General features: G+C 33.8%; 3 protein-coding genes and 3 non-coding genes across 11 annotated transcripts; 4 read left to right on the top strand and 2 right to left on the bottom strand.

Annotated features, from left to right (window-relative positions):
• Nucleotides 1-80: 80 nt before the first annotated feature.
• LOC105802135 (uncharacterized) lies at nt 81-1,994 on the bottom strand. Its single transcript, XM_012633603.2, has 4 exons — nt 1,748-1,994; nt 1,289-1,547; nt 964-1,158; nt 81-663 (listed from the first exon to the last, which is right to left on the bottom strand). Exons 1-4 carry the CDS (start codon nt 1,840-1,842, stop codon nt 268-270), a joined length of 945 nt encoding a protein of 314 aa, XP_012489057.1. The 5' UTR covers nt 1,843-1,994; the 3' UTR covers nt 81-267.
• A 3,674-nt stretch (nt 1,995-5,668) lies between these two features.
• LOC105802139 (calnexin homolog) lies at nt 5,669-11,610 on the top strand. Of its 6 annotated transcripts, XM_052623151.1 has the most exons (7): nt 5,669-6,809; nt 6,944-7,132; nt 9,106-9,175; nt 9,751-10,877; nt 10,961-11,032; nt 11,122-11,235; nt 11,304-11,610. In XM_052623151.1, the coding sequence occupies exons 2-7, from the start codon at nt 7,073-7,075 to the stop codon at nt 11,454-11,456; spliced, it is 1,596 nt and encodes a 531-aa protein (XP_052479111.1). In that variant the 5' UTR covers nt 5,669-6,809; nt 6,944-7,072; the 3' UTR covers nt 11,457-11,610. The 6 variants fall into 6 exon arrangements, with proteins under 6 accessions (XP_052479111.1, XP_052479110.1, XP_052479112.1 ...); XM_052623150.1 differs by having other exon boundaries at nt 5,669-7,132; XM_052623149.1 differs by lacking the exons at nt 5,669-6,809; nt 6,944-7,132 and adding an exon at nt 7,142-9,011 and having other exon boundaries at nt 10,964-11,032.
• A 1,454-nt stretch (nt 11,611-13,064) lies between these two features.
• On the bottom strand, nt 13,065-18,788 carry LOC105802140 (ribonuclease TUDOR 1). The gene is made up of 17 exons (XM_012633609.2): nt 18,584-18,788; nt 18,046-18,220; nt 17,713-17,787; nt 17,491-17,607; nt 17,303-17,407; nt 16,995-17,201; nt 16,688-16,903; nt 16,490-16,597; nt 16,016-16,186; nt 15,735-15,932; nt 15,296-15,655; nt 14,976-15,203; nt 14,704-14,892; nt 14,528-14,608; nt 14,256-14,450; nt 13,709-14,086; nt 13,065-13,600 (listed from the first exon to the last, which is right to left on the bottom strand). Exons 2-17 carry the CDS (start codon nt 18,202-18,204, stop codon nt 13,394-13,396), a joined length of 2,994 nt encoding a protein of 997 aa, XP_012489063.2. The 5' UTR covers nt 18,205-18,220; nt 18,584-18,788; the 3' UTR covers nt 13,065-13,393.
• Nucleotides 18,789-26,072: 7,284 nt separating this feature from the next.
• LOC128035179 (small nucleolar RNA Z107/R87) lies at nt 26,073-26,174 on the top strand. Its single transcript, XR_008191579.1, has one exon. It is a non-coding gene; the product is annotated as a small nucleolar RNA Z107/R87 (small nucleolar RNA).
• A 60-nt stretch (nt 26,175-26,234) lies between these two features.
• LOC128035158 (small nucleolar RNA R30/Z108) lies at nt 26,235-26,332 on the top strand. Its single transcript, XR_008191559.1, has one exon. It is a non-coding gene; the product is annotated as a small nucleolar RNA R30/Z108 (small nucleolar RNA).
• Nucleotides 26,333-26,439: 107 nt separating this feature from the next.
• On the top strand, nt 26,440-26,535 carry LOC128035185 (small nucleolar RNA snoR31). The gene has a single exon (XR_008191586.1). It is a non-coding gene; the product is annotated as a small nucleolar RNA snoR31 (small nucleolar RNA).
• The last annotated feature ends 29 nt before the right edge of the window (nt 26,536-26,564 follow it).

Below are 26,564 nucleotides of genomic sequence, written 5' to 3'. Positions count from 1 at the left end.
TTCCAGGTAATGTTTGCTCCCTGCAAATGTGTATAAATTTTTCATTAAAAAATCAACAACAAATACTTAAAAAGAGAATAAGAGTGGAAGCAATTATACTTGGGTCTTTTAAGGTTAGACAGAAAGCAGCATTGATTCATATGTTCGGTTTTAGTTTGGTGCTACGTATGGGCCAAATTGCTTCTAAAACAAGTTACTTTCAACTGTTTCATCGAATCTTCAAGAATAGAACAAATTTTTGACTCTACAATGCAGAACCTAATTTACTCAAAAGTTGATTTCTCGTCTCTCTGCAAAAAACTTTCCAGTTATTGCTTGGTCAGAAAGCAAGGAAAGCCAGACTCCAGTGTCAGCTGCAACCTCAGGAGAAATATTGCCTGCCCAACCTGTCATTGCAGTCTTCACCCATCCTGGACAATAACAGTTGATATATATCTTTTCGCCTTGTGGTCGATCGCAGAGTTCTTTGGCCACCAGTCTGGTGTAAGCATTGACAGCAAGTTTAGATACAGAGTAATCAGTGAATGTTTGAGGCCATCCGCCTGATTGCCAAGTTTCATCTTCAACTTGTTGTAAGAACCTAGACACTGTTCTACCAATCAATTCCTCTGAGAGAGTTTCCAAATTAGTTAGTTTTTCTCTCAAAGTTGCATCTTGAATTCTCTGCCAAAAAAAAAGAGCCTAAATTTAGTTCGAAGTATACAAAAAATCAAACACATGGCAATCCTTGCTCTTATTCACAATGGTTAAAATATATGCATTTTTCTGTAGATGTGCACGGTCACATAGCTATGCTAGAAGAAGCAGAGCAGAGCCAGAGTCAAAAGATTCAGGAAGGAAGTGTACATATTTACTCACATTAGAGACCCACTAATCATTGCATTAAGAAATCATTGAAGACCTTAATTCTAAAAAAAAAGGTGGGTTGGTCCAGTAGATAAAGGAAGAAAATTATTTGCTTACATTGCGGCGGCCGTTTAGTCTGCCCAGCCGTGAGCTTACATTAACGATACGAGCACCAGCAGCGGAAGGTTTCATTACTGGTATCATTGCTTTAATCATATTTTTAGTGCCATAATAATTGGTGTCAACTACCTGTCGTGCGAATTCCACAGAATTATCGAACCCGAGGTTGTAGTTAACACCTGCATTATTCACCTGCAAATATAAACATCAAAAGTAAAACAACGCAAAAGGTTGGCCAAAGCACTAAGCTAAGCTAAATTATAAATAAAACAGAAAGCAATAAACAATAAAAACCTGAAATATCAATGAGTTTTCACCTTACCAGGATATCAATGCCACCGTATTTTTGTTTTATCCATTCAACAAACGCTGAAATTGATTCACCATCCAAGATATCAAGCTGATGAACATCATAACTGAAACCCCCTTCTTGTAAGGCCTTGGTTGCTTCAATGCCGACACTAATGTTCCTTGATGTTAGTATTACTGTCAATCCATGCCCGGCAAGTTGTCTTGCAATTTCAAACCCGATTCCTCTATTAGCACCAGTTACAACTGCAACAGTTTCTTGTGACCACCACCTGGAAAATGAAACAAAAGAAATTCCTCTATTCAGCTATTATCATTCGAATTGTTCTAAATCAAAGTAACATGGGGATTTCGATCAAAATATACAAAAACAATCCAATTATTTCCCCCTACAATGTTGAAATACCAATCTGGGTGATTACCAAAATCAAAGGGACAAAAAGGGTTTGAGGGAAAGAAAGGAAGGAAGTACCTTTGATGATCAGAATAAGGAATGGTCCTGAGAAGCGAAATCTCTTGGAGTCTCTTTTCTCTTCTCTCCTTGTTTCTTTCCTTTTTCCCTGACATATCCTAGTGTTTGCTCTGTCTTTCAGGTGTGGGGCAATTTTGAGGTGACGAGTCAAAATGGAGAAGGAGCAAGTGAATGGATGCACGGAGCTGAAACGCAAATAAGGTCTAGGAAAGTTATTGGACTGAAACCTGGTTGTGACGGCTGATGACTTGTCTGGTCTCTCTAAACTTTGGGAGTTGGTTCTTGGTTGTCGAATGTTTTAGGTGTAATTCTTAATTTAATCCCTATACTTACTAAATTTAAGAAATTAGTTTTTTCATTTTAATTTGTTATAATTTGGTCCTCAAACTTAAGAGCTCAACGAATTGGCGAACACTGTTAAACTTTGTCATTGATTTGAGCAAATTATACGTAAAAAGTTTGCAAAAATATCAGTCCTGCAAATTAGCAAAAAATTGTGGTTGAAATATAAATTAATTTTTAGGTTTTTTGTGAAGAATGATGACCAAATTCTATAAATTAAAGTGGAATATTAATTTTAAAATTTTTATAAATTAGATCAATATTTTAAGGGTTTTAGGTCGTATTTGTGAATGTGGTATAGATTAGTTGCTATGCAAATAGACTCAATCCACAAAATAATTGCTATATATTGTTTAAATTTAAACATAAATTATTTATGTTAATCTTTAGTAGAATGTAAAAGTTGATGAACCATCACAATTTCATTTAAAAATTTTACAAAGTTTTTATTTCTTACAATTAATTTAATTGCTAATTTTTATACATTTAAATTGAACAAAGGAAAGGTTTCACAAGAATTGAATCTTAAACTTCAACTTGATCCCTTGGAATTGATGCTAATAGTGAATATACATATATATATATATATATATATATAACCACTTGCAATTAGTGGTTGATGAAATATATTTGAAAATTTGAGATTATGTTAATAAAAACAAGGTCAATTAATGCATATTAATGGTTTTTAGACTAATTATTGTATAATGTTAAGTAGGATTATTATGAATCACACATAAATCAAGCTATCACATATCCTATTTAGGGTTTTTTATTTAAAATTTTAAACATAACCCACTTGTAAAATTGAAAGCTTGTAGAGTAAAAATATTCATTGTCACTATATTAGGCCTAAAACACTAAAAGGTGGTGAATTCATATTTTATGAAATTTGAAAACTATTTTTAAAAATAAAGAGGATTAATTTGACATAATAAATATATAATGATTAGACTCTAATAGTTTATTTCTACTATTTTGGTACATCTCGACTAAATATTTCTCAATTCCTGTATTGAATTGATATATCTTATGTGAACAACGATAATCCTTATAACTTTATCTTTTCACAAGTTTAGATAGAAATTTCCTTAAATTTTATGGCTAAATTAGAATCTTTTTTAATTTCCGTAACTCAACTAAAATTCTCCTAATAAATGATCGGTGATATGGAAGAGAGTAAACAAATAAACCTTTAATGAAATTGATTGAGAATAGCAAAAGTTGTTGGGATAATTTATTCCGTAACATTTTTCATCCCTGCACATTAAGGTATCGATCGATCCCGAATTGATCCTCCATACCAGAATGTCTAAAATGAGTGTAAATGCGTTTGAAATATGTCCAAAACATTAACATTTACACCTTTGTTGAGAATTTTTCTTTTGTTTTGGCTTAAAAAACGAAAAAAAGTCTTAAACTTTGTTTGATTAAAAAAATTCATATATAAAAAGGAACATCTTTAAATTTATGTGGATGGTTTTTATTTAGTTTCACTATGGGGAGATTAAAGATTGATGGAGATTTTACCTAAATAGAAAGAGAGAAGATGGATTTAACACCTTTTGAGAATCCATTCCCCAATGAGCTCTATGGTGTATCAGTTACGCATGTATGAATATATTTTCCTTCCACCATGTGCTGGCGCTGCCACGAAACTTAGAGCCAATATTGTGGATTCCCGGAGAATTAGAAGATAAAAAGAAAGCCTATGTGAGATTCTTCTAAGAGTTACTAGTTTAAGTTTGGTTTTGGGTTTTGCAGGAAAGATATGCTGCATCAATTACACATGTCGATTTAATACAAGTTGGATCATTTTCCTCATCAGCTAAAATTTTCTTATGCTATTTTAGATCCAAATCCACACACCCAATTTTGATTTGCGCTTCCATCAAACTAAATCTTTTTACTCTAAAAAACATATTATTTCAGTAATAAATGTTGAATCAATATTATTTTAATAATAAATTATTTTATTCATTTTATTTTAGTAATTTTTCCCGTCATGTTGATTTAGGTATAGTTTGAATAGACAGTGCGTTTACTTGCGGTTAGTATAAAAACAACAACGACGATAAAATTAGATAAAAGTGCACTAATCGCACCGCACTGTCCATCCAAATCCCACCATACTCTTTTTTTGGTGTTTTTTTTAACCCTAAATAAGAAAGACAACCTCATTTAGTGAAGTCATTAACCCTTTCTTAAATTTTTCCATAACAAAACTTGCACCCTATTCAAAAACCCTATTTTAACAAAATTCAACTATCTCTAAATTATTCGTAACCCTATATTTATAATACAGACGTGGTGATCAGTTAGACCTTTAGTTAATTAACATACTTTTTTTTATTGACTAACATCTCTTGTTTTTATTGACTCCTTTAATTTTAATTTAATAATTTAATCTAAAGGGATCAAATTCGAATTACTGTTCAATTTTCTTTTACAGTTTGATATAATTTTTGATTTTATAAGAGTTGAATCATACTCTATAGGGTTTGAACCTTCGACGTTAGGCTTTGAAGACCCACGTGCCGAACTAAACTAATATCACTTTCTTATCATAATAAATAAAATTGTAAAAAAAAATCCTTTTATTTTATAACCCTAATACATTGTATATCGAATATAATATGAGAAAATGATAGGTTGAGCAAAATTGCTTCAAAATTCAAATTCTTTTTGGTTTAGAGTATAGGTTTTATGTTTGGTCAGTGATAAGTTTTTTCTTTCGCATGTGATTTATCTTTTCGATATCCAAAATGATAGGGTGAATGATTTAAATTGTGGAATGTTTGGTTTATATAAGCAGCAAGGTAGGGGAAGAAAAGCAAGATAAAATTCGAAAGATGATCCCATTGTTGACTGATTCATTTATTGCGAGCTTCTCCCTCATATTGTAGCGACACTGATGTACAAAATATTTCAGAGATGAGTTTAAAAACTACATTGAGTGTATTTTCGTAGGAGTTCAGTTGATTTTTTTTTTCAAATTCATGACTTTTTTCAAGGTTTAATTAATTAATTTCTAAGTTTAGGGCTTCTTGAACACTTTAGCAAATAAAATTTGTGTATGATTCCTACAATTTGTTCATTCTATTTGAGTTTTTAGGATGAGGAAACTGAGCAGTGAGGGAGCAAAGGATTGTGTGTGTAGTGAGAAGTAGGGTATATATGCAGCTCAAGTGGGTATGTATATGATTTAATATTATCAAAGAATAACTTCCATATATTATATTACTATTTATCTGGTTAGGTTAATCCTGAAAAGAAAAGCCTGAGATATTCACTTGACTCTTGCAATATGGAATAAGTCATTAAGTCAATTAAAAAAGTTCATTGATCCTTTTATTCTTAAAAGATTTAAAGGCTCCAAGTTGACACAGAATACATGCACAAATGCCCAAAAAAAGTCAATGGAGTAATGTAAAAGGATGGATGTTATTGCACGTGAGAGTTTCATCCAAAGCTAGTTGACAAATAAAGCAAGGGGCAATTATCTCTATATAAACCCATCGCCCATAGAGGTTTATGAGACAAGTATAAGCTTGTAGAGTAATTTATGAAGAAACTAAACGGAGAAGGTTCCAGTTTCCCTCAAAGGCTTCCAATGTCCTTCGTTGGAGCCTGCGAAGGATACTGAAAGGCTTACTCCCTCTTGAATTCCGTCACAATTTTGATTGTTTTCTGCTGCATGCATATATAGAGATGATTTGAGGCATGCATTGCTATAGCAGCCTCCTCAAGCTGTTCCAAAAAAAAAAAAATGGAGATTAAAGGTAAAGCAATGATCCTAATTTCTCACATATTTAACATCCTGTTCGTTTCTATATACTCAATAATCTGCAAATCCTAGGATCCATCTCAAGGCCTTAAATAGCTGTTGTAACATGATTTTATGACTGCTTTTTTGTTGTTAATTTCCGTCATTTCCGTCATCAATATTTATCGTAATCAATTCCATGATAGTTAGTATTACTGTATCACTGAAGCTAGCAGCTGGCAGCTTCAATATATTACACGTACAGTTTGGTGCATAAGAAGTGTAGGGTCTCACAAAAGGTTGCACACCCCAGATATTCCGAATACAATCACTGACAAAAAAGGAATTGTTGTGCAAAAATCGTGAATTTGTCATCATACACGGCCAAAGTTGACCTTTCTTCATATTATTATTACCCAATATACCAAACAAAACATGGAAAGCCTCGGAGCCACAACAGTTAGTGTAACTCAACTTTGGCATACTCGCCAACGGGAGTTACGCTTTGTGGGTCGCGACGTTGAGAAGTGGAATATCGGGTTGAGACCCCTACGATTATTTGTGTTTTTTTTTTTTTACTTGCAGCTCCAGAGATGGTTAAGGGTCATTTCCACCAGTGCACGTGGCATATTGCAGCTCGTTAATTCCTTGAGGACTTCACGTCCATTAGCTCCCTGATTTAGAGTTTATAAATATATATTTATTGGGGGTTGAGAAACATCATAGGGGTACAAGGGGCAAGATCTCTGAAACTTACTTGCATTGAGATTATGTTTTCTTGTCTTCTGGTTTTTAGAACTTATGATGGGATCCAAACGGCACTAGCACTTCCAACGGTTGTTCCGAGTTCATAGGATGTTACCAAAGACACACTCCCATTAAACAAAACATTTGTTTGCTTTCAACATCTTGGGGCTTTTCATAACATGTCAGAAAATACCAGGAAATGTCTTTGTAAGTTGCTTTCATTGGTTAATAAGTAATAACATGCCGCCTACATTGTGGAGTACTCTCTATAAATAAATCCAATAGCTAAACTATTACTCAACACACCTGACCTGACCTGCCTTTTTTATTTCATTTGCAAGTGATATCAGAGGAAACCAAGGGACCCAACAATCACTAACTCTCTCCCTCAAAGGCTATTCTGGTATATGGATATGCAAATCCTTGTTAGTTGTTACTTGGAGTAGCCGTTGAGGTGAGAGCGTTATAGAATGTTGGCTCTCTGTCTATTCATTGATCCAATTCGATCTCGATGGCTGTGCTGGAACCAGGTAGCTTTTTTCATCTACTTTACCTCAACTTCGTATAGCTGATCACTGCTTTATAAATGCATGCAGTTTTCTATTATATTTAAGAGCATCATCAGATGGCTTTGCTGCATTTTCAATAATACTATACATGAAAAAAAAAAGCATAAATATATTACCAACCTTAAACAACTATACAATCAATTTATCAGAATAAGATTGATTGTCAATCACCCCAAAAACATGTCAGAATTAACATTACTGCAATAAATTGGGTTGAAGTCCTAACAATGGCTTATCTAACAACTTGGCTACTAAGGTCAATACTCACAATCATAACAAAATAATAGTCTTGCCTATAATGCATAATAGATCTTTGAAGTTTATTTTATGAGGGAAAAGGGACCAACTCTTACACAGGACAAGACTTTCACAAAAGAAAAAAGAAACAAGGAAGATGATAGGGTGTTTTGGAGAGCCTGATTTGGTAAATCAGATACATAAAGATAGTATTAAGAGGTAAAGTATGAGTAATTTCTCTCATATTTTCAAAAACAGATAATAAACTCCCATGTTTACTCTCTTATTTTCTCTTTTGGCTATAAAAAACACTCCACAACAGCCATCAATAAAAAATAAATTAAAATACAAATAAAACCAATATGAAATATATCCTCTCTCCAACATTTCTATCTCTGAATTGTGCAATTTTCTTCGACATTTTATTATTATTATGATGCAATATTTTATTTCTTTATAAAGACAAAAGCAGCTTAAGACCAGAGTGGTCAAACTTACAAATAAATACTTTATTCAGATGCCCCCCAATCAAACAAAAGACATATAGACAACACACCTTCATCAAAGCTGAAGCTACATCATAAGAAACATCAACCAGATCAAACCTACTACAAGGATCACAATAAAACAACAAAAGACAAATAACCAGAATATCGTTGAACTCAGCTTCACCACCATGACCAAAACATATTCTGACTATCCACCACCCTTAGCTGTAATACTCTCAGATTTCCATTCGGGCGTTTACTTAAATGTCTAATATGTGATTATTATCAAACATGCTTGAAGTTATTTTAATAAAAAAAGAGTTTCACTTAAGCTACAATGGGTTTTTAATCATGAAATTGTTGCAAACTAATCTGAAAATGACCACAAATGCCGCCTTTCCTTTACAGCTCCTGAATACCTCTTTCCCTACAACCATGATTCATTTGAGAAATCACGACAAAACCAGTCCATGCCATGGGACATTTCCCTGCCTTTCTTATTGGTGGAACAAGAGTTACAAGACTTGCCAAATTTATTAAATTCCCTTACATCCTCATAATTTGTGTTAGATGTTGCCTCAGCTGCAAGTGTATATGTGGAAAAAGAAAATCATCTTATCCAATTTAAACCATTTTCTTTTCTTTTATAAAACGATGAATACTATTAAGTTGATGATGGTATATGCATGGAAATCAAGATCCACCAATGGGCCCTGACCCGAACCGTTCCCTCTTTTAGATCCGGCAAAGCAATTAAGCAAAGAATAACTAAAAACGGGTTTTCCAAAAAAAATTCTATTCCAAATATCCTGCATAAGGTAGGTTGCTTGATTTGCATACGTGTCAAAAATCAATTTGCTGACTTCACGTGGCACGAATTGTACAGTGCCATGAAGATCTATAAAAATCAGCAACATACGGTTAAAGCTTCGATTTTTAGTCTTAGATTTAGGATTCAGATTAAAAGAATATATAAGAAAGAAAAGATTTCCAATCTGTAATCAGTGGTAGGGTCCTTTGGATTGATGATAATGATGGGGCATTTTGCGCTTCTTGTCTTCTTAGCGTTCGCGTCGATGCAGCTTCTCTGCATTGCCGCTGATCATGATGCTGCGGTATTTCATTTTTATATTCACGTCGATCTGCTAAGAATAATTGAATCTGTTATAATTAAGAATGTAATTTTTGTTTTCTTTGGATTTGCTTTAGATTTTTTATGATTCATTTGAAGAGCCATTCAATGGGCGATGGATCGTCTCTGATAAAGATGATTATAAAGGTGAATGTTATTGTTTTTCCTTTCATGGCTCTCATCGGTGGAAATCATCGTATAGATTTCGGTTTCTGTCATTCGTCTTCTTCTTATTTTGTTTGAAAATGTTGATTTATTAGATATTTGGATTGTCTTATTTGATTGTTTGCTATTTAGAATGTATTGATCATGCAAGCTTATTATCGTACTAGAGAAGATACTATCTGGAATAATGATATGAACATTATAGCCTGGATTGGAACATTGTACTTGAAATAGAATTAAGGAAAATGCTCTTTAATAATCTGAAATTATAGAAGCCAAATATGCATAGAAGGAAAGATAAAAAGATGGATCATTAAAAAAGTGGAAATGGTGATAAGGTGCTTTAATGATGGCTGTAATTTATACCATGTCTTGGATCCTGTTTTGTTAGCTTTGTGATGCATTGGAAATTTAATGATTTTTTTTTTCTGATGTTGAATTGTATACCCTGAAATCTTTTGGACTTCCGGTTTTTTGCCATTTAATGTACCTCAATGTGCATATTGCATGTTTTATGGAGTGACAAATTTACGTTGATGTGGTTTTGGGGGTTGCAGGTATATGGGAGCATTCAAAGAGTGAAGGGCACGATGACTATGGGCTTCTAGTGACCGAGAAGGCACGGAAGTACGCAATAGTGAAAGAGCTGGAGGAGCCTGTGAATCTCAGGGATGGAACCACTGTGCTTCAGTACGAGGCTCGCTTCCAGAATGGACTTGAATGTGGTGGTGCATACCTGAAATACCTTAGACCTCAGGAAGCTGGGTGGAAGCCTAAGGAATTTGACAATGGATCCCCTTACTCTATCATGTTTGGACCTGACATATGTGGATTAACAAACAAGGTGCACTTTATCCTGAAGCAGAAGAATCCTAAATCTGGGGAATATGTTGAACATCATCTTATTGACCCACCGCGCGTCCCATCTGACAAGCTTTCTCATGTCTATACTGCCATCTTGAAGCCTGACAATGAGATTAGCATTCTGATTGATGGAGAGGTGAAGAAGAAGGGAAACTTCCTCTCAGCTCAAGATTTTGATCCTCCAATTACCCCTGCCAAGACTATTCCTGACCCAAATGAAAAGAAACCCGAGGACTGGGACGATAGAGTCAGAATTCCTGATCCTAATGCTGTGAAGCCTGATGATTGGGATGAGAATGCACCCATGGAAATTGAAGATATGGAGGCTGTGAAACCGGAAGGATGGTTAGACGATGAGTCTGAAGAGATAGATGATCCTGAGGCAACCAAGCCAGAAGATTGGGATGATGAAGAGGATGGTGTATGGGAAGCCCCCAAAATTGATAACCCAAAGTGTCAGACAGCTCCTGGTTGTGGTGAATGGAAGAGACCGATGAAGAGGAACCCAGCTTTTAAAGGAATATGGAATCCTCCTCTAGTCGACAACCCCAATTACAAGGGTATTTGGAAGCCTAGGGACATCCCAAACCCTAACTACTTCGAGCTTGACAAGCCTTACTTTGACCCTATCGCTGCAATTGGTATCGAGATTTGGACAATGCAAGAAGGTATATTGTTTGACAATATTTTGATAGCCAAAGACGAGAATGTTGCTGAGTCATACCGGGACACCACATGGAAACCAAAGTTTGTGGTTGAGAAGGAAAAACAGAAGGCGGAGGAAGAAGCTGCAGGTTCGGATGATCTCGGTGGCTTCCAGGTAAATGCTCTTGCATGCTTACTTATTTTGGTGATTCACTCTTTTATACCATATAACTGAACTTCTCCATACCTCTGCTGCAGAAGACCGTCTTCGATGTCCTATACAAGTTTGCTGATATTCCTTTCTTAAGCAAATACAAGCTCCAAATTCTTGTAAGTTCCTTTAGTGTCCTTTTTCATATGCAGATTATTGTTTCATTGGTGGATTACATCAAAAACATGAGTTTTTTTTTTTCTTGTAGGACTTCATTGAGAAGGCTGAGAAACAACCCAACCTCACCATTGGTGTCCTGGTCTCCATTGTGGTGGTTATCTTGACAGCTATCTTCATGCTCATTTTTAGTGGGAAGAAACAAGTGAGTATTTCGTGACTGGTAACCGTGTTTTCGTGTTTGAATAACTGATTGGATAAAACTGTGCGCAGCAGCCAAGAGTAGAGAAGAAAACAGAGGCGGCTGCTGATACATCAAATGATCAAGGAAGCAGTGGAGAAAAGCCAGCTGAAGAGGAAAAGGAGGAGGAAAAGGAGAATGAAACTGGTGGTGCTGCTCCCCGCCAAAGGAGGCGTGACACTTGAAAGCTTGGCTTGGCTGGTGATTATCAGTTTCACTTTTGCGCAGTTTTTTTTTTTTTTTGCGGTTTAGGTGTTTCCGTAGCTGAAACATTTTTGGTAATTGTTGATTTCTGAATGTTTTTAATGTATGAATGAATGAAAGGAAAATTGTAAATGAGACGGTTTTTTTTCCTGCCCAAGTAGACTGGCGGTTTATGATATGCCTGCTAATCCACTTCAATCATTATTAACACCTGAAAACCCAATGAGGACTCCATTAAATCTCGACAAGAATTTTCGATCTGACAAACTTTTTTATTGAATTTTTTTTAATTTATTGATTTTTAAAAATATAAAACAAAAGTAATATTAAAAAATTAAATATTACAATATGATTGGTTTGTTGGAATTAAATAGGATTGTAATAGAATAGAATAATAGAAATATGGTTGGAATGGAATAGGATTGTCGTATTATAAAATTTGTATTTTGAGAAAAAATTAATATTTATTTAAGAAATTAAATTTTAATATATATTCTTAATTAAATACGTTATTCATTTAAATTTTTTAAATTTAATCTATATCAATTTGCTTATTTTTTAAAAATAAATTGATTAAATTTTGTGTTTTTATAATAAACTAAATTTTGTTAATAAAATATTAAAATTTTAAACTTGCTTTTTAGTAAAAATTAAAAATTAAAAAATTTAAATTTTGTTTAATAATAATTTCAAAATCTAGCATCACATTCTTAATCACCTCTTAAAAGTGATTGGTACAATTAACATTTTTCCTAGTAATTTTCCTTTTTTTGGTAATATTTTCCAAGTATTTTTCCGTGTATATAAAACGCTTAGAAAAAGAACAGTAGCAGTAAAAGTAATCATAAAACCAAACCTGATTTAATATTTTACTGTAGACTGATAATTAATCAACAAAATTCTCAACTCACAAAATAACTGTAGCAATGAATTACTTTTATCTTATATTGTACTTTTATTGGTTTGATGTACAAATTTCAAATAAAATTTGAAAATCCAATTTCATTTATTTAAATTTAAACTTACTTTTTATTTACAACTTAAATTTTAAAAATCCAAAATTAAACTTAAAATATCTCAAACTCGATCAAATTTGATTTACACCTTAAACTTAACATAACTTGAAATAATTCAAATTCAAAATAATTTAAATCTAATAAAATAATTATAACTCAAAATATTCAAACGTAAATTGAAAATAATCCAAAACCAGAACTCAAATTTTTAAGCAAATACTGTGACCGAACAATTTAAAACCCAAATTCATAATATGAATAAATCTGTTTATTTATGTTACAAAATGAAATAGTTGATGTTTATCTTTGCTTGTAAACATAATTTTACGACTTTTTTTCCAAACAAATACTTTATTTTTGAAGCTAAACGAATACGTAAAAATATTTTCTAAAAATATTATTAACAATATTGATAAGTGGAGTGATAAAAATCTAGTTTATAAATCTTATTATTAAAGAAAAAAAAACCCACTAATTATTATGATTTAAAAGAAAAAATATATTAATTTTTCCACTAACACCAACTCACTCAATCACTCAGAGGTTATGGTTTTTGGTTTTATAACAAGTATAGAAGATAACAAGAAAACATCCATAAACTATTTCCAACGGGGAAAAGAAAATGTCTATAACGTCCTCGCATGGAAACAAAAGAGAAGTGCTACAGTTCAACCTTATTTAAACATGTTCAAAACAACTGTCAGCCGCGCTACCAAAAATAAAAGATTAAATAAAGAAAAAGAAAAAAGAAAAGCAGTCAAAATTTAAGCAAGTTTAGGCTGAGAATCTCTTCTAGGTGCTCTTTTAACTACCTATAAAACTACTAAAAGTACTCATTTGGGGTAATCATAACCCCCAAAGTGAAGGCGGGGTTTACCTTCAAGTGATTAATATTAATATATCTATCGGCGACCAGCCCCAGTCTTCTTAGCAGCAGCTGCTGCAAGTGTAGGGAGATCCTCATCATCATCCGAATCCACATCTCCATATTGCCAAATTCCACGCCTACCAGTTTTTGCCTCTTTCTGAAAGTTCTCTAAATTGTCAATCACCGATTTTCTATCCTTGGATTCCCATCTCTTCCTTTTCTCCAACCTAGCTAGTCCCTCCTGAAATAGTTATCAACCAGTCAAGAAACGAGATAAGCATGGTAGATGATCGTCTTTGTCTCTTTCTTTTTTTTTTTTGGTAAATAGTAAAGTATAATTCATTCAAACCTGGAGCATTGCAGCATTAATGCTAAGGTCTGACTTCTCAGCAACGAGAGTTACAATGAGAACGGTGCCAGTTCCTTTTCCCTTGACTTTCCCGCCAGAAACATCCCTTTCCTCTATCATAGCATTAAACTGCAGTGAGCTTCCCATTGTCTGCTCACTCAAAAACTGAGCAGCTTCGGTACCGAATTCATCATCCAGGCTCGGAACTTTAAGGAATGCAAGACTACATAGCTGAGCAAGCCCAGGAGACGCTGATAATGAAGGATCAAGAGGTCGTAATTGACTGTATGGAACCTCCTCTTGATTCCCGTAATCAATATAAAACACTTCAAAGTTGTCATTAGGAGATTGAACTCCTCCTCGAGGTGCATTGACAATCTTCACAAGGCAAAAGTGGAACACAAGAACATGTCAGAATGGCATACAAAGATTGCATAACAGGCAAGCAAGAAAGGAAAAGGCCATCCCCACAAATATGTAAAATATAAGCCATACAAATAAGAATTGAAAAGAATAAAACAAAGGACACAAAGAAGTTAGAACAAACCATTGCACGATTCCAGGAATTATCCATACTAAACTGAGCAAGGACGATGTCACCCTTCTTAGGGTTAAAGGCACCAATCACAGGAGCTTCTTGGATAGTTAAAGATGCAAGCTGTTTTTGGATAGCTGATACTCTCTGATCTCCCACTGTCTGGACATAAAATTTTCCGCCACCCAATATTTCTGTAACCACCACCTGAAAATAACAAGAAAAGTAAATTAACCGGTTTCTTGACAGTAGGAAAGCACCATTTAGTTGGGTTCTTAGAGCACCTGTAGCAGTTCTTTTTGTTTGTTTTCAACAGTGGCAGGTCCATTGGAAACTTCCTCTCCTTCAACATAACTCTCCCAAATCTACACATAAAAGCGTAAAGATAAATAAAGCCAGAAAGTTTAATTAGCATTAGCAAAAGAAAATTGGCAAAAGAAAGATATTAACTGCTTCTTACTTTCAGCTTCTTCCTCTTGGCAGATAGCTCAGCCTGTTCAAGAAGATGAGCATCAGGAATCCTATCACTACCAAATGAAGTTTGTAGCTTAGCCAGGCCAGCCTCAAGAAGCGTCACAGCCACATTGGTTTTTGACTCCCACAAAGATCCCAAAAATGTTCCAGTTCTATCGACAGTTTCCACTTCAACCTGTGTAGAAAAACATACACTAATTAAAAACAAAAACAAATACAAAAATGGCAGACAAGCAGTTCACAGAGAGAGACCCATACCACCACATCTCTCTGCATGATCTTTCGTCTCATCAGAGCTATGGCTTCATCTGAGTAGGGCTCCTCGCGACCAGGACATCTGACACCAGAAAATGAAAAGGCAATGCTACAAGTTTCCTTTGGGATCAACAACTTGAAACGATGACCACTTAGGACATATTCCACAATAGCTGGAATCCTGCCACGATTCAGGAATGGCAGGAAATCCCTAGCTTTCTTGGCTGATGCCTGGTAGTAGACAAGAAATGGAAATTGGAATTCAGATAAGAAATAGAAATATAACAGCAAGAAAATAATCAAAATAAAAGGAGATCACCAACCATTGTAAGGTCTTGAATGTGCATGACTGGAGGATCCTTCGCAGAATGAATTCCCTTCTTCCCAGAAATAGCACGGGATTCAGCAGCCAGAAGGGCATCATAATAGTTTGATCTTTCCTCAAAATCTCTATGTCTTATCACAGTGCCAAAGCCACGTCCAACAACCAACTCGGCCACATTCAGGCCAGGCTGCTGGCTGCCAGCTGCAGATGCGTTTGCTGCAGAAACCTCATCACCGTCACCCTTGACGGGAGACAGGAGGAAGACTGAGCCAAAATCCATTACCCTTGAATCTGCAGATGCAGCAGGAGCTCCATCTGCCATGGGGACTTTCCTGGAATATTCCATTTGTACACTCACCTAATAAAAGCAAGTTGACAAATTATAAATATATGTTCAACACTACCAGAATAAGATATAAATGAGCAGGTGTTCAAACCTGTTTTCCTACAAGGCGTGTTCTTAAAAATTCCCTTGCTTCACGGGCATAGGCAGTTGGCTTTTCATCTCTTCGAGGATTGCCCATTTTTGGACATCTAATGCTTGAAAGATTGACTCGGCGCTCAGCAAGAGGACTGCCATAAGGGATAGAATCATCAGCCACAACAATGCAGTCCCCACTAACAACCTCCACAACCTGAGAAAAAAATATACTTCCATAAATAATTACAAAATCAAGAACCTGCTAATACAATAACATGAAAAGATTAATTCTATTACCTTTCCTGTGAAGTTTTGATCACGAATTGCCTTGGAATTTGTAGCTGGCAGTACATAGTTTGTCCACATCCTCAGCCGAGCCTTCTTGGCTTGAAGCTCTGCAGACTTCAAACGCCGCTTGGTATCATCCTCCATCATATTAGCACTCCATTCAACATATTTTGCTAGACCCTTTATTTGAGAAGAAATGGTTAGGATGAGAGGTGAGGGGAGAGAGAGAATTCAGAATATATCAACACAAATTCATGGAAAGGAAGTATGCATGTTTTGTTTCGTAAAAATATCAGGATGAAATGACTTCGATAAAACAAGAAACAGTTTAGCTATAAACTGACGAGGGTATAATAAAATTTACAAGCAAAAGAAGAAAAAATAACTTATGTTAAATAAAAAACATGAATTCTATAAATTATAATTCAGTAATAGTCCAATGTTATATCATTGATTAAACCAATGTTGGGGCCAAGAACATACATTTTCCACAAGCTCCAAAGCGAGGTCTTTTGCCGTATCACCTTCAGGATAATAAACTGACCCAATCAAATTGCTGAATTTGTCTACACCTTCGAGGACAATACGAACCTACAACATCAACCCTGAGTTTAGGCTATTATACAAAAAGAATGCAGACATGAATTATACATGTCAACTTAAAAGTATTCATTCCCTCACCTCTCTATTCAAACAGCGAACTTCTGTAAAATATTTTGCTTCTGGTCCAAACGGATCAGAAGAAACTTCAGAAGAAGCTGTCGATGATGCAGCAAGCCTCTGTGCTGATGTTAAGGCAGCCCGTGGCTCAGCTGAAGCATCTCCATTTTGTTCATCAGAAGTCAAATCTGTTTCAACAACAGTTTCGGCAGCAGCCCTTCTACCCATTGAAGGGGCCTAAATAAACAGGAAAAGGATATTCAAAAAGCAAACTCATATGATGTACCCCAAAAAGTAGAGACTAAAAGTCATGAATTAGAACTTGTACCTGGATGCCAGCAACAAAGACCTGCACAAACTGAAAATCTGGAAGCAAATAGACTCGAACAGTACTACCATCGCGAACCTGCTCAACAATACCTTGCATTGGACTGCCCTTATTTGCAGCCAGAAGACCCATGGCATCCAAGTTACTTGGGTCACCAATGGCAGAAGGAGGTAAATTACGTATAGAAGCCTCAGCAGCACCAGGTACCTACAACCACAATTACAAAGATCATGATCGTTAAAAACTACTCTTTGCTAAATCAGTGAGTCAAATATATAATGGACTGCTACAAAGGGGAAAAAGATTACCTTGCTCCATCGACCCACACCTTGTTGTTTGGCCTGTTCTTCAAGACGTAGCAATTCAGCAAGAAAAGGACTTGCTTCCCCTTTCTGCTGTCCTTGCTCCCTAACCTGTAGAGGCCCAGCTCAGTTAAACTGAGTACCAAAAAAAATAAACCTTTCCCAGTGTTTTTACAAACTGAAAAGCAAATTACCTTAGCCCAGCCTTCAGAGACAACCAACATTGCAACATTTTTGTCACCACCAAGGTAGACAGACCCAAATTCTCGGCCTATGCTTGGTACTGCATATTCGACTCTAAAAGTGACTTCCTGAACACAGAATAAATTAATTTAGATACACAAATGTTCTAAACAACCAAGTGTCACCTATAACAAGTAAAAACAATAACCAGAATAATTCAAAAGAAACAGCACCTTTCCAATGCAGAGCTTCCTCAAATACTCTCTGCTGTCCCAGGCAAATGGCTCATCAACACCTCCTCTTCGGGCCTATTAATTAGAGGAAAAAGGAAGAGCAAGAAAATAAGCATCAGCTGGAAGTTTTACTCAAAAGACATGCAACAAAAATGTTTATCTTAGACCTTGGAAATTATACAATCAAAACACATAAAGCGACTCTCATCCAACAAAATCATTATCCAAACAAAAACTAAATTAATCAGCAAGAAAAAGTAAAACAAACATGCAAACCATCAAATTTAATAGCGAACTAATCCAAAAGCAAAATTGCATTCAAATGAGCTTTACCAGTCTAGGAGCAATGAGAGAAGCCAAGGTAATGGTTTTCTCAGGTGGAGGTCCAGGCCTGTTACTGGTCAAGGCCATTATCACCAAGCTATCCCCCGATGGAACTGCTTTGACTCTCCCTTTGTACCATCCCGTGCCACTAGCAGTTGAAGCCGCCATCGCCAACGGCTAAGATCTACATAAAAATTAGCAAACAGTCCACTTTCTACATCAGTATTTCTATGAACATACAAAAAACATTTGCAATTCTAAATAATAGAATTCAAACAAATCCAGATCTGTAACATCGGACTAATAGCATCTTCGAAACGACCGACAATTCATCGTTTAAACTTATAAAACGCTACATGCATCACGAAAACGTCAAAATATTAATAACAGAACCGATCTAAAAACTTGATCTGTAAATTTCTCAAACAAAAGCAACGAAAAACAACATAAATAAAATCATTGCATGAAAAAATTCAGATTACAGCAATGCAAACGGAATAGATCTAGTACTAAAAACATGAAGAATTATCGGTACTGAAATTTTTACCTGGATCAGCTGAGGAAAACCGAAGCCTTATTGATCTATCAAAAATATGGATTGAAAGATTTTATTTAGGCTCCGTTTATTATATCTCAGTGTTATTTTAGAGGAAAATAAATAAATAATTTAAAGAAAAAAAAAGACGAGGCAAGATAGAGACGGCGATCAGAGAGAGAGAGATTGGAGATCGTGTTAAGAGGAGGGGTCAATATGTAACCAGAGATGTAGGCGAGGTGGGCGATGAATATTCATATACCCTCTTTTTAGGGAAAATTTACATGGAGTGCCACGGAATTTACTGTCCTTTTTGAAATTGACCAAAGTGACACTGATACTGCCCATGGGGTTTTAGATTTCCCAATTCAGAATTGCGTCAAATTTTAGTGTTGCGTTGGGAAAAATCATAAATTTAAGGCTTAATATATACATTCCATCCCTGAACTTAATAATTTTTCTCAAATTAGACCTTAAACTCTTTTTGGGTCATAATTAACTCTAAACTTAACAACTGTTATATAGACCAGCCCTACAACTAATGTCATCAACTTTTTTTTTATTTGTGACAAAATCAATCAACCCTGTATAAATAAAGAATTTATATATAAATTAATTTAATAAAATAAAATATCTAAACAACAAAAATATAGAAATAAAAATTACAACTAAAAATTCAAAAAAAAAAATATTACCATAGTCTTTTAGCTCTTCTTGATCTTTTGACTCTCTTTATCACCATCTAGAAGTCTAGAATCAATTCCCTTACCTAACGACTCACTCATCTCTTCACCAAATGGAGATTGATTTTGAGCACATGGTTTCAAACACTTACCAACAACAATTTCATCTCCAAATGTTCGTAAATCAACATTCAATTTTTTTTGTCTGAAAATATGTGAAGAATCTTAAAATAGAAAAGTACATAATAAATGCTTAATAGAAAACCTAAAGAAAATAAAGAAAATATATTAAACTGTGAGAGAAAAATCCTAAGAAATCGCCTTGTACATATATTAAACAGAATCTCAGAAAATAATATAAATTTCTTTTTAAATCCGACTTTTCTGGGTTTTCATTTTCTTTGTACAAAGTTCGGTTTCCATGAATTTTCTTTTTCTTTTTATATTTTATTCATGAAAATCTACGTCTTTTCCATCCCCATCTCATGGCTTCAACTCAAACTATTTCTTATATTGCTTTTTCCAAATACTAAAGGTGTAAGTAAAACAAAAAAAAAAACAAAATTAATATCAATTAGTGTTAGAGACAATTCTTTACTATCATAAAATGGGTACTTTTATTTATTGTGGAGGAATAGAGCAATGAATGAGACATGGATGAGTAGGGAAGTCTATTTGAGTTTTCTTGATTATTATTATTATTTTTGGTACTATTCTTCAATATTTGAATTTGAACAACCCACAGAGGAAAAAAAATCTAAAGCAGAGTTCAGAATAAAATAAAAGGCTCCAAAAATTGGTACTGATGAAATGTTTGAGAGAGATGGGAGAATCTGGAAGAAGAAAAATCAAAGATTTGTAATACAAAACAAAAATTCAAGATTAAATTATTTCAAAAAATGAAAACATTCTTTATATGTTTATAAATATATAGATAAATAAATAATACATGTCACAATGATATATTAGTTTCCGTCACTAAAATTTAAAAAGTAACCGAAGTTAGCCTCAAGGACTAATGTGAGTAACACTTGTATAATAAAAAGAAGTCTAAAACTAATGTAAATTACATTCTAGGAACTACGAATTTTGATTGTGAAAATGAAAAGCACCGAATTATATTGCGAAAATTAAACTCTTCTCAAATATGCAAAACCTTTTATTGTTACTAGATATGAATTATAAATTAAAATATTAGAAAAGACCAAATAATACTACACTCAAGATTCACTGGGTATTTGAAAAACTCTTCTATCTACAAACACTTTACTGAAAATAAAATAAAATAATTTTATTTTATGAACCTTTTACGGCATTATTTATGGTTATTTTAATTATTTAATGATATTTTAGTAATTATTTTATATTATTGACATATAATTTTCGTAATTTTTACCTCGAACTTTGAGTCTTAAACCCTAAACTTTGAATTATAAATCTCAAATCCTAATCCCAAACCTCGAACTCAAACTTAAATTCGAAATGTTTAGAGTTTAGTGTTTGGGTTTAGAGTTTGGAGATCGAGGTTCGAGGTTGGGTTCAAGGCTCGAGCTCAAGTTAAGGGTTCAGATTAGAGTTTAGGATTCGAGATTCGAGAGTTGGGGTCAGGATTTAGAATTCGGAATTTAAAATTCAAGGTTTAGCGATAAAAAAATTGCCAAAATTATGACATAAAAAGAATTATTAAAATGTTATTGAATAATTAAAAAGGGGCAATAAATAATATGATGGAAAAGGCCATGAAAAAATTTCTCCGTAATAAAATAAATTGAAAAACATGTTTTCTTAAGGATAATACTTATCCAGAAATCCCCCCAAAAAATGGCTTCTAACTAAAAGCATTTTACTAACTAAAATACCTAAAGCAATTATTAAGTTTCCTATTTAATTGAAAAGGAAAAAATAAAAATAATCAAAGGTGTTAATTTTTTATCATTGGATCCAACTGTTAAGGTTTTAAAAATAAAAAAAAAAAAGAAGAAGAAGAAAGATTTGACGAACTGACGGATTGTGTAGCGCCACGGTGGAAGCACAATAAGGCAAAACATGCTATTTTGTTCAATAACCTAAAACATGTGCTAGTTCCTTTTTTTTCTTTTCAATTGTGATACTGGGAAAAGAAAACCCACATGTAAAATATATTCTAATGTACAAAAAAGAATTCTAAGTTAGTATTTTAAAGATAATATCATACTAGTGCATGTGTGTGATTCCAAGCAAGTAAAGACAAAGTATCTTAAACACTACCTTACGGTCCTTACCTACTTGTCTTTTAAGGAAAGGCAAAGGGCCACAACGCTTGATTTATGAATTTCATTGCTTGGTGGTATAAACAACATTGGGAATAAAGTTGTCCGTTAAGGAATGTGGAATTGTGGATAAAGCCTGCATCACTTTCTGCCTGATCAATTTGCTGTTCCATTACATGAATCTACTTTTTGCTTGTTCAAGCAAATATTACAGTATCCATTTTTTGCATCAGTATGACATAAAATAGATTCGTGAGGTGGTACAAAGAAGGGGAATATAAGATTAGAAAGAATATGAAAATGACTTCCCTTTGAAGATTTTTCACTGCCTCGGATTTTTTTGGTACATAAAGTTTTTATCCACTTTGTTTTTTTTTTTTTTGGTACATAAGATTAGGTTGTCGGCCATATACTTCAATTTGATCACTTCATTTCACAGTAGTTTTGTTGTCAAACATGCTTCAACTTACTTGGGCTTGGGAATTTCAAGGTACGATCTAAGGTTTTTTACTGTATAAAACGCTTAAGGGTGCATATTATAGCATGTTTTCTCTTTGGACATTGGATTAGCATCACATGTACTAGCTATCCCGTGCCAATGGCCAGATATGCATGGGCTAATACTAGACTTTAACTAGTTCCATGCTCTCAATGCATGCTTGCTGATATTTTAATTTTAGTTTGAAGAGAAATTCATTAATATGTAAATCATTATAATCAAAAGAAAATAATTACAATGATTCTCATACATTAAAAAATAAGTTCAAAGAAATACATAATAAAAAAAAATACATGAATGTTTAACTAAAAGTTAAGTCATACTAGAAAAAAACATCTGACCCTAAGAAATAACGTCAATAAAAACGTGAACGCTATGGATACAAAATCACATCATGGAGGCATAGCCACCAGAATGGATCAAATGAATTGTTACTATTCTAAGTCCAACACTTGAGTTGTGTTGACAGGGGAACCAACTCCTATGGGAGAAGTTTTCGAAGTGTTGACTTCTGGGTAGTCGACCCGAACCGTTAACAATGGAAGGTATATTGTTCCATTGTCAAGGTTTTGTCCCCACCCTTCGCGGAGAGCTTTGTATGTTCATGAAGGGGGTGCCTCAATTTATGGAGATCAATACATACAAGACGTGGGATATGTGTTAGTGTTGGACATGTGAATTAGTATTGGACATGTGAATAATTAAGGAGTTATATATCTAGTGTGCCATAGCTCAAACCTCAAAATTAGGCCTTATATAGATATATACGCCCTATAATAACACCTACCCTAAATCTTGCAAGTATTGATCTCCATGAATTGAAGCATCCTCTTTCGTAAACCGTTCACGGCTCTCTGCGGATGGCCAGGGCAAAACCCCAACAACGGGACAATACTTTTCATTGTTAACGGTTCGGATTAACCGCTCAGAGGATGACTCTTCTGAGATTTCTCCCAAAACAGCGGACTATCTTCATTCTAAAAAAATCTCCCTATTTTGAAGCTTGAAAGTAAAAGAAGTTTGTGTCCTGCACTCATTAGAATTTAAAAAGTATATGCTTTATCCATCTGTAACATCGATGAATAATAAGAGCAAACAACAGACCTCCGTGTACTCAGCAGCTGAAACTGCACATGCACAACTTTTCACGAAGGCCATTGATCTTGAACTTTCGTAGCGTTTCCATTAACTGAATCGTTTGTTTTCATGTAAATATGGATCCTGACTTGATGCTCCAACCGTCACACGTGGCCTTATTTTGTGCATGCATGGAAGGAATTGTGCACTATCTAGAATATGAGACTGAACCAGAGACCATGGCTCCATTCCTTACGGATCGAATATCTGTCACGGCCTGGCTAGCAGAAGTAGCAAACCCAACCCTTCATCTAGTCTGAAAGCTTCCTATTGGATTCTTGATTCCATGAAAAATACAGCCTTGAATCCATACCATGGCTATAAGCAGGTTTTTGTTGCGTATTATATAACCCCTGATATTTCAGTCAATCATCCATTGTTTGCAATTTCTACCCACTTTGTCGCTAAATATATTAGTAGATTATTACAGAAGGGGATTCAATGCCTCGCACTTATCTTAATTAGTAAATAACTGAAATACAGGGATGTATCTTTTTCCCTAGGCTAGGGTCTCTCATGACAACCATCGTTTTTAGACAAAAGAAGCCGTAATCTAATAATAAGGAAAGGAGTTGCAAATATTGAAATTTGAACATCAGGTTTTTTAGATGGTAGCTACTTCTTAATGTGGATTGCAGGATAAGTATCATTTTTCTTTAATTCTACGTACAAGGTTTACATGGTTGGCTTGAAATTCGAATGGAAAGTTCAATTTCAAATGGATTAAAAAAATATTTATTTCCAACTAACCTCTGGGATAAAATAATTGGTTTTGTATAAAATTTTCAAATCAACTGCGATATTATGTTGCCTAGAAGGAAGAGAGAAGAAGACTCCCCTCCATTTTGCAGCTATGAAAGGGAGGGTTAATGTAATCAGCGAAATGCTTTCGAGTAGTGGCAGAGTGTATTGAAGGTGTGACAGTTAAAAGAGAAACTGGTTTGCGCCTAGCCAGTAAGAACAGCCAGTTTGAGGCCATTAAAGTTATGGTTGAATGGATTCTAGAGATGGAGAAAGAAGACATCTTAAATCTCAAGGACGAGCTAGGCAATACTATTCTGCATCTAGCAATACTCATTAGGTTTTCCGATATCGCTTTTCATGATCGAAACCCTTACAAACAGATTTCCATTGCAGTTGGAGCTTCATATTTGTGCCGTTGCGTTGCTTTTCACATACAACACTGCAACGACTACCATTGCACACCAAGTAGTTTAAGCATCTTCACCTTCATCTACGACGGTGTTTCCTGCAGTCACACCACTTATAACTAAGTTGCTGAAACGACTAATGAAGGTGTTCAAAGAACTTGTAATGGACATCATCCAAAGAATGAAAACGCCAACTTGAACTTGAAATATTACTGATTAAAATTGCTATTAGTCCATGTACTTCTCCAAAATTTAAGATTTAGTCCCTGTACAAGTAAAAAATTCAATCTCCTTCTTTTTCAATCTCAATCATTATTGCTGTTCGTAATTTTTTAAAATTTGTCAACTTAACATATTTAGTTTTTGTCAATCACATGCAATGTCATATGATGGCAATCTAATCAATATGCCAAGTTAGACATATTCGTATAATCTTGATCACCAAAATTTACTGAAAAATAAAATAAGCTAAATGCTCAATTTATATTAGATATTATAATTATTGAAGTTTATTTTTACCTAATTATTATTTAGATACTATTTATCCTTAAACATTGCAGTTATTAAACATTATTTTTACCAAATTAATATTTAAATACTACTTTATAATTTATATCAATTTACCTAATTAAACTAAAATGTTACTAAATTTATCATAAAAATTATAAATTCTATAAAAGAAATAAAATTAAAAAAGAATTTTGAAAAACTTTGGGGCCAAACACAAATATATCTTCTTCTTAGACACTAATTATAACATCAAAATAAAAAATTTAAAACTCAAAAACACTTAAGTTTTTTTTTACAATACTTAGAGGGTTAGGGTCACTGCAACCCTTAATTTTGATAGAAAGTATTAACAATGTTAATGATAAGACTCAAAATAAGAAGACTTAATTTTAACTTTTCAAGTATAGAGATTAAATTTTAAATTTTATCAAAATACAAAGAATAACAACATATTTTAACCAAAATTACTGTATCATAATTAAATTTTATACTTATTTGTTAGCATATTATTGTATTTTTATTGCTTTGTCTAAATCTCCAATCATGCCATAATTTTTTCATTTCGTATTTTAAGTATGCATTTGTACTGTATCTAAAATTATAAATTTTTCTTCAGATTTTATTATATCTTATTATAGTAGAATCCTGTTAAGATATTTTTAAATCAACAACAGTGATTAAAAGATAAATATAAAAATTATAATCACTTCATTAAGCCACATCAAATATTAAGAAATTGAGATGATGACATGAATATGTTAAATTAATTACTTTTATATTTTTATTTCTTTATTGCAAATCTATCAACTGTGAATTAACATTTTTTTTCCTCTTTTTATTTCAATTATTGATTTAAAAGGAATCCTATTTATAATGGATATTTAAATAAATGCGACCTTCAGCATAAATAATATTGTTCAAAGAAACATAGAGCGTAGATTTTTTCATTAAGCCCAAATAAGTAAAAGCGTGGATCCAGGCCGGAACAAGGACCCACATCATTCCCACGGGCTTCATCGATCTCACTGGTTTTAGGTTTAGGTTATTCTCATTCTTCTACTAAAACCCTAATTTTTATTCCTATAAATACATAGCCACCATAGTATTTTTCTTCGTCGCAGTTGCGCTGCTCGCATCCTGTTATCTGCTTCTCACTTTGATTTTTCTTTTTTTTTTTTAAATTCATGTATCTCCTTTGAATTTTTTAAAAAATTTTCGATTGTTTTGTTTTAGTTTTATATTTTTTCCATCGGAGAAGTTAATCGTATATAAGATCGCAGTGATGACCTCATGAAATTCAAGCTCAACAGACCGGAATGCAGGCTTCTCATCTGAGAACTTTGCGTGTCGACCACCCCGCTGAACTGAGCGATCTAATCCTCTCTTTCTCCTTTTAAAATTTATTTCATTATTTTTTTTGAAAACGTGAATGTTGGAGGTTGCAATGAGGATTAACAGCTCCCTCTTCCGATATTGTTGAAGAAATTAGCTGGCAGAATCGAACCTATAACTTTTTCGCCACCACTGAGCAATCTCTTTTTTTTTTCACTTTTTTTTTTAATAAATCATGAGTGTTTTTTCAATTTTTTTGGTTTCTTATTTTTAGTGAAATATATTGTTTGGTGTGGATTTTTGGTAGTTGATGATGATGAAGCAATAATATTACATATAATCCAACACTTGAACTGAGATATTCATTATCGAGTGATGTTCAAACCATTGCTTCTGAATCTGCTTAACTATGATTTTAAAGATTTCAATTGA

This window comes from Gossypium raimondii, chromosome 11 (assembly GCF_025698545.1).
Source record: "Gossypium raimondii isolate GPD5lz chromosome 11, ASM2569854v1, whole genome shotgun sequence".
NCBI lineage: Eukaryota > Viridiplantae > Streptophyta > Magnoliopsida > Malvales > Malvaceae > Gossypium > Gossypium raimondii.
The sequence above is the reverse complement of the archived record's forward strand: the minus strand, read 5'-3'. Positions and strand labels throughout refer to the sequence as shown.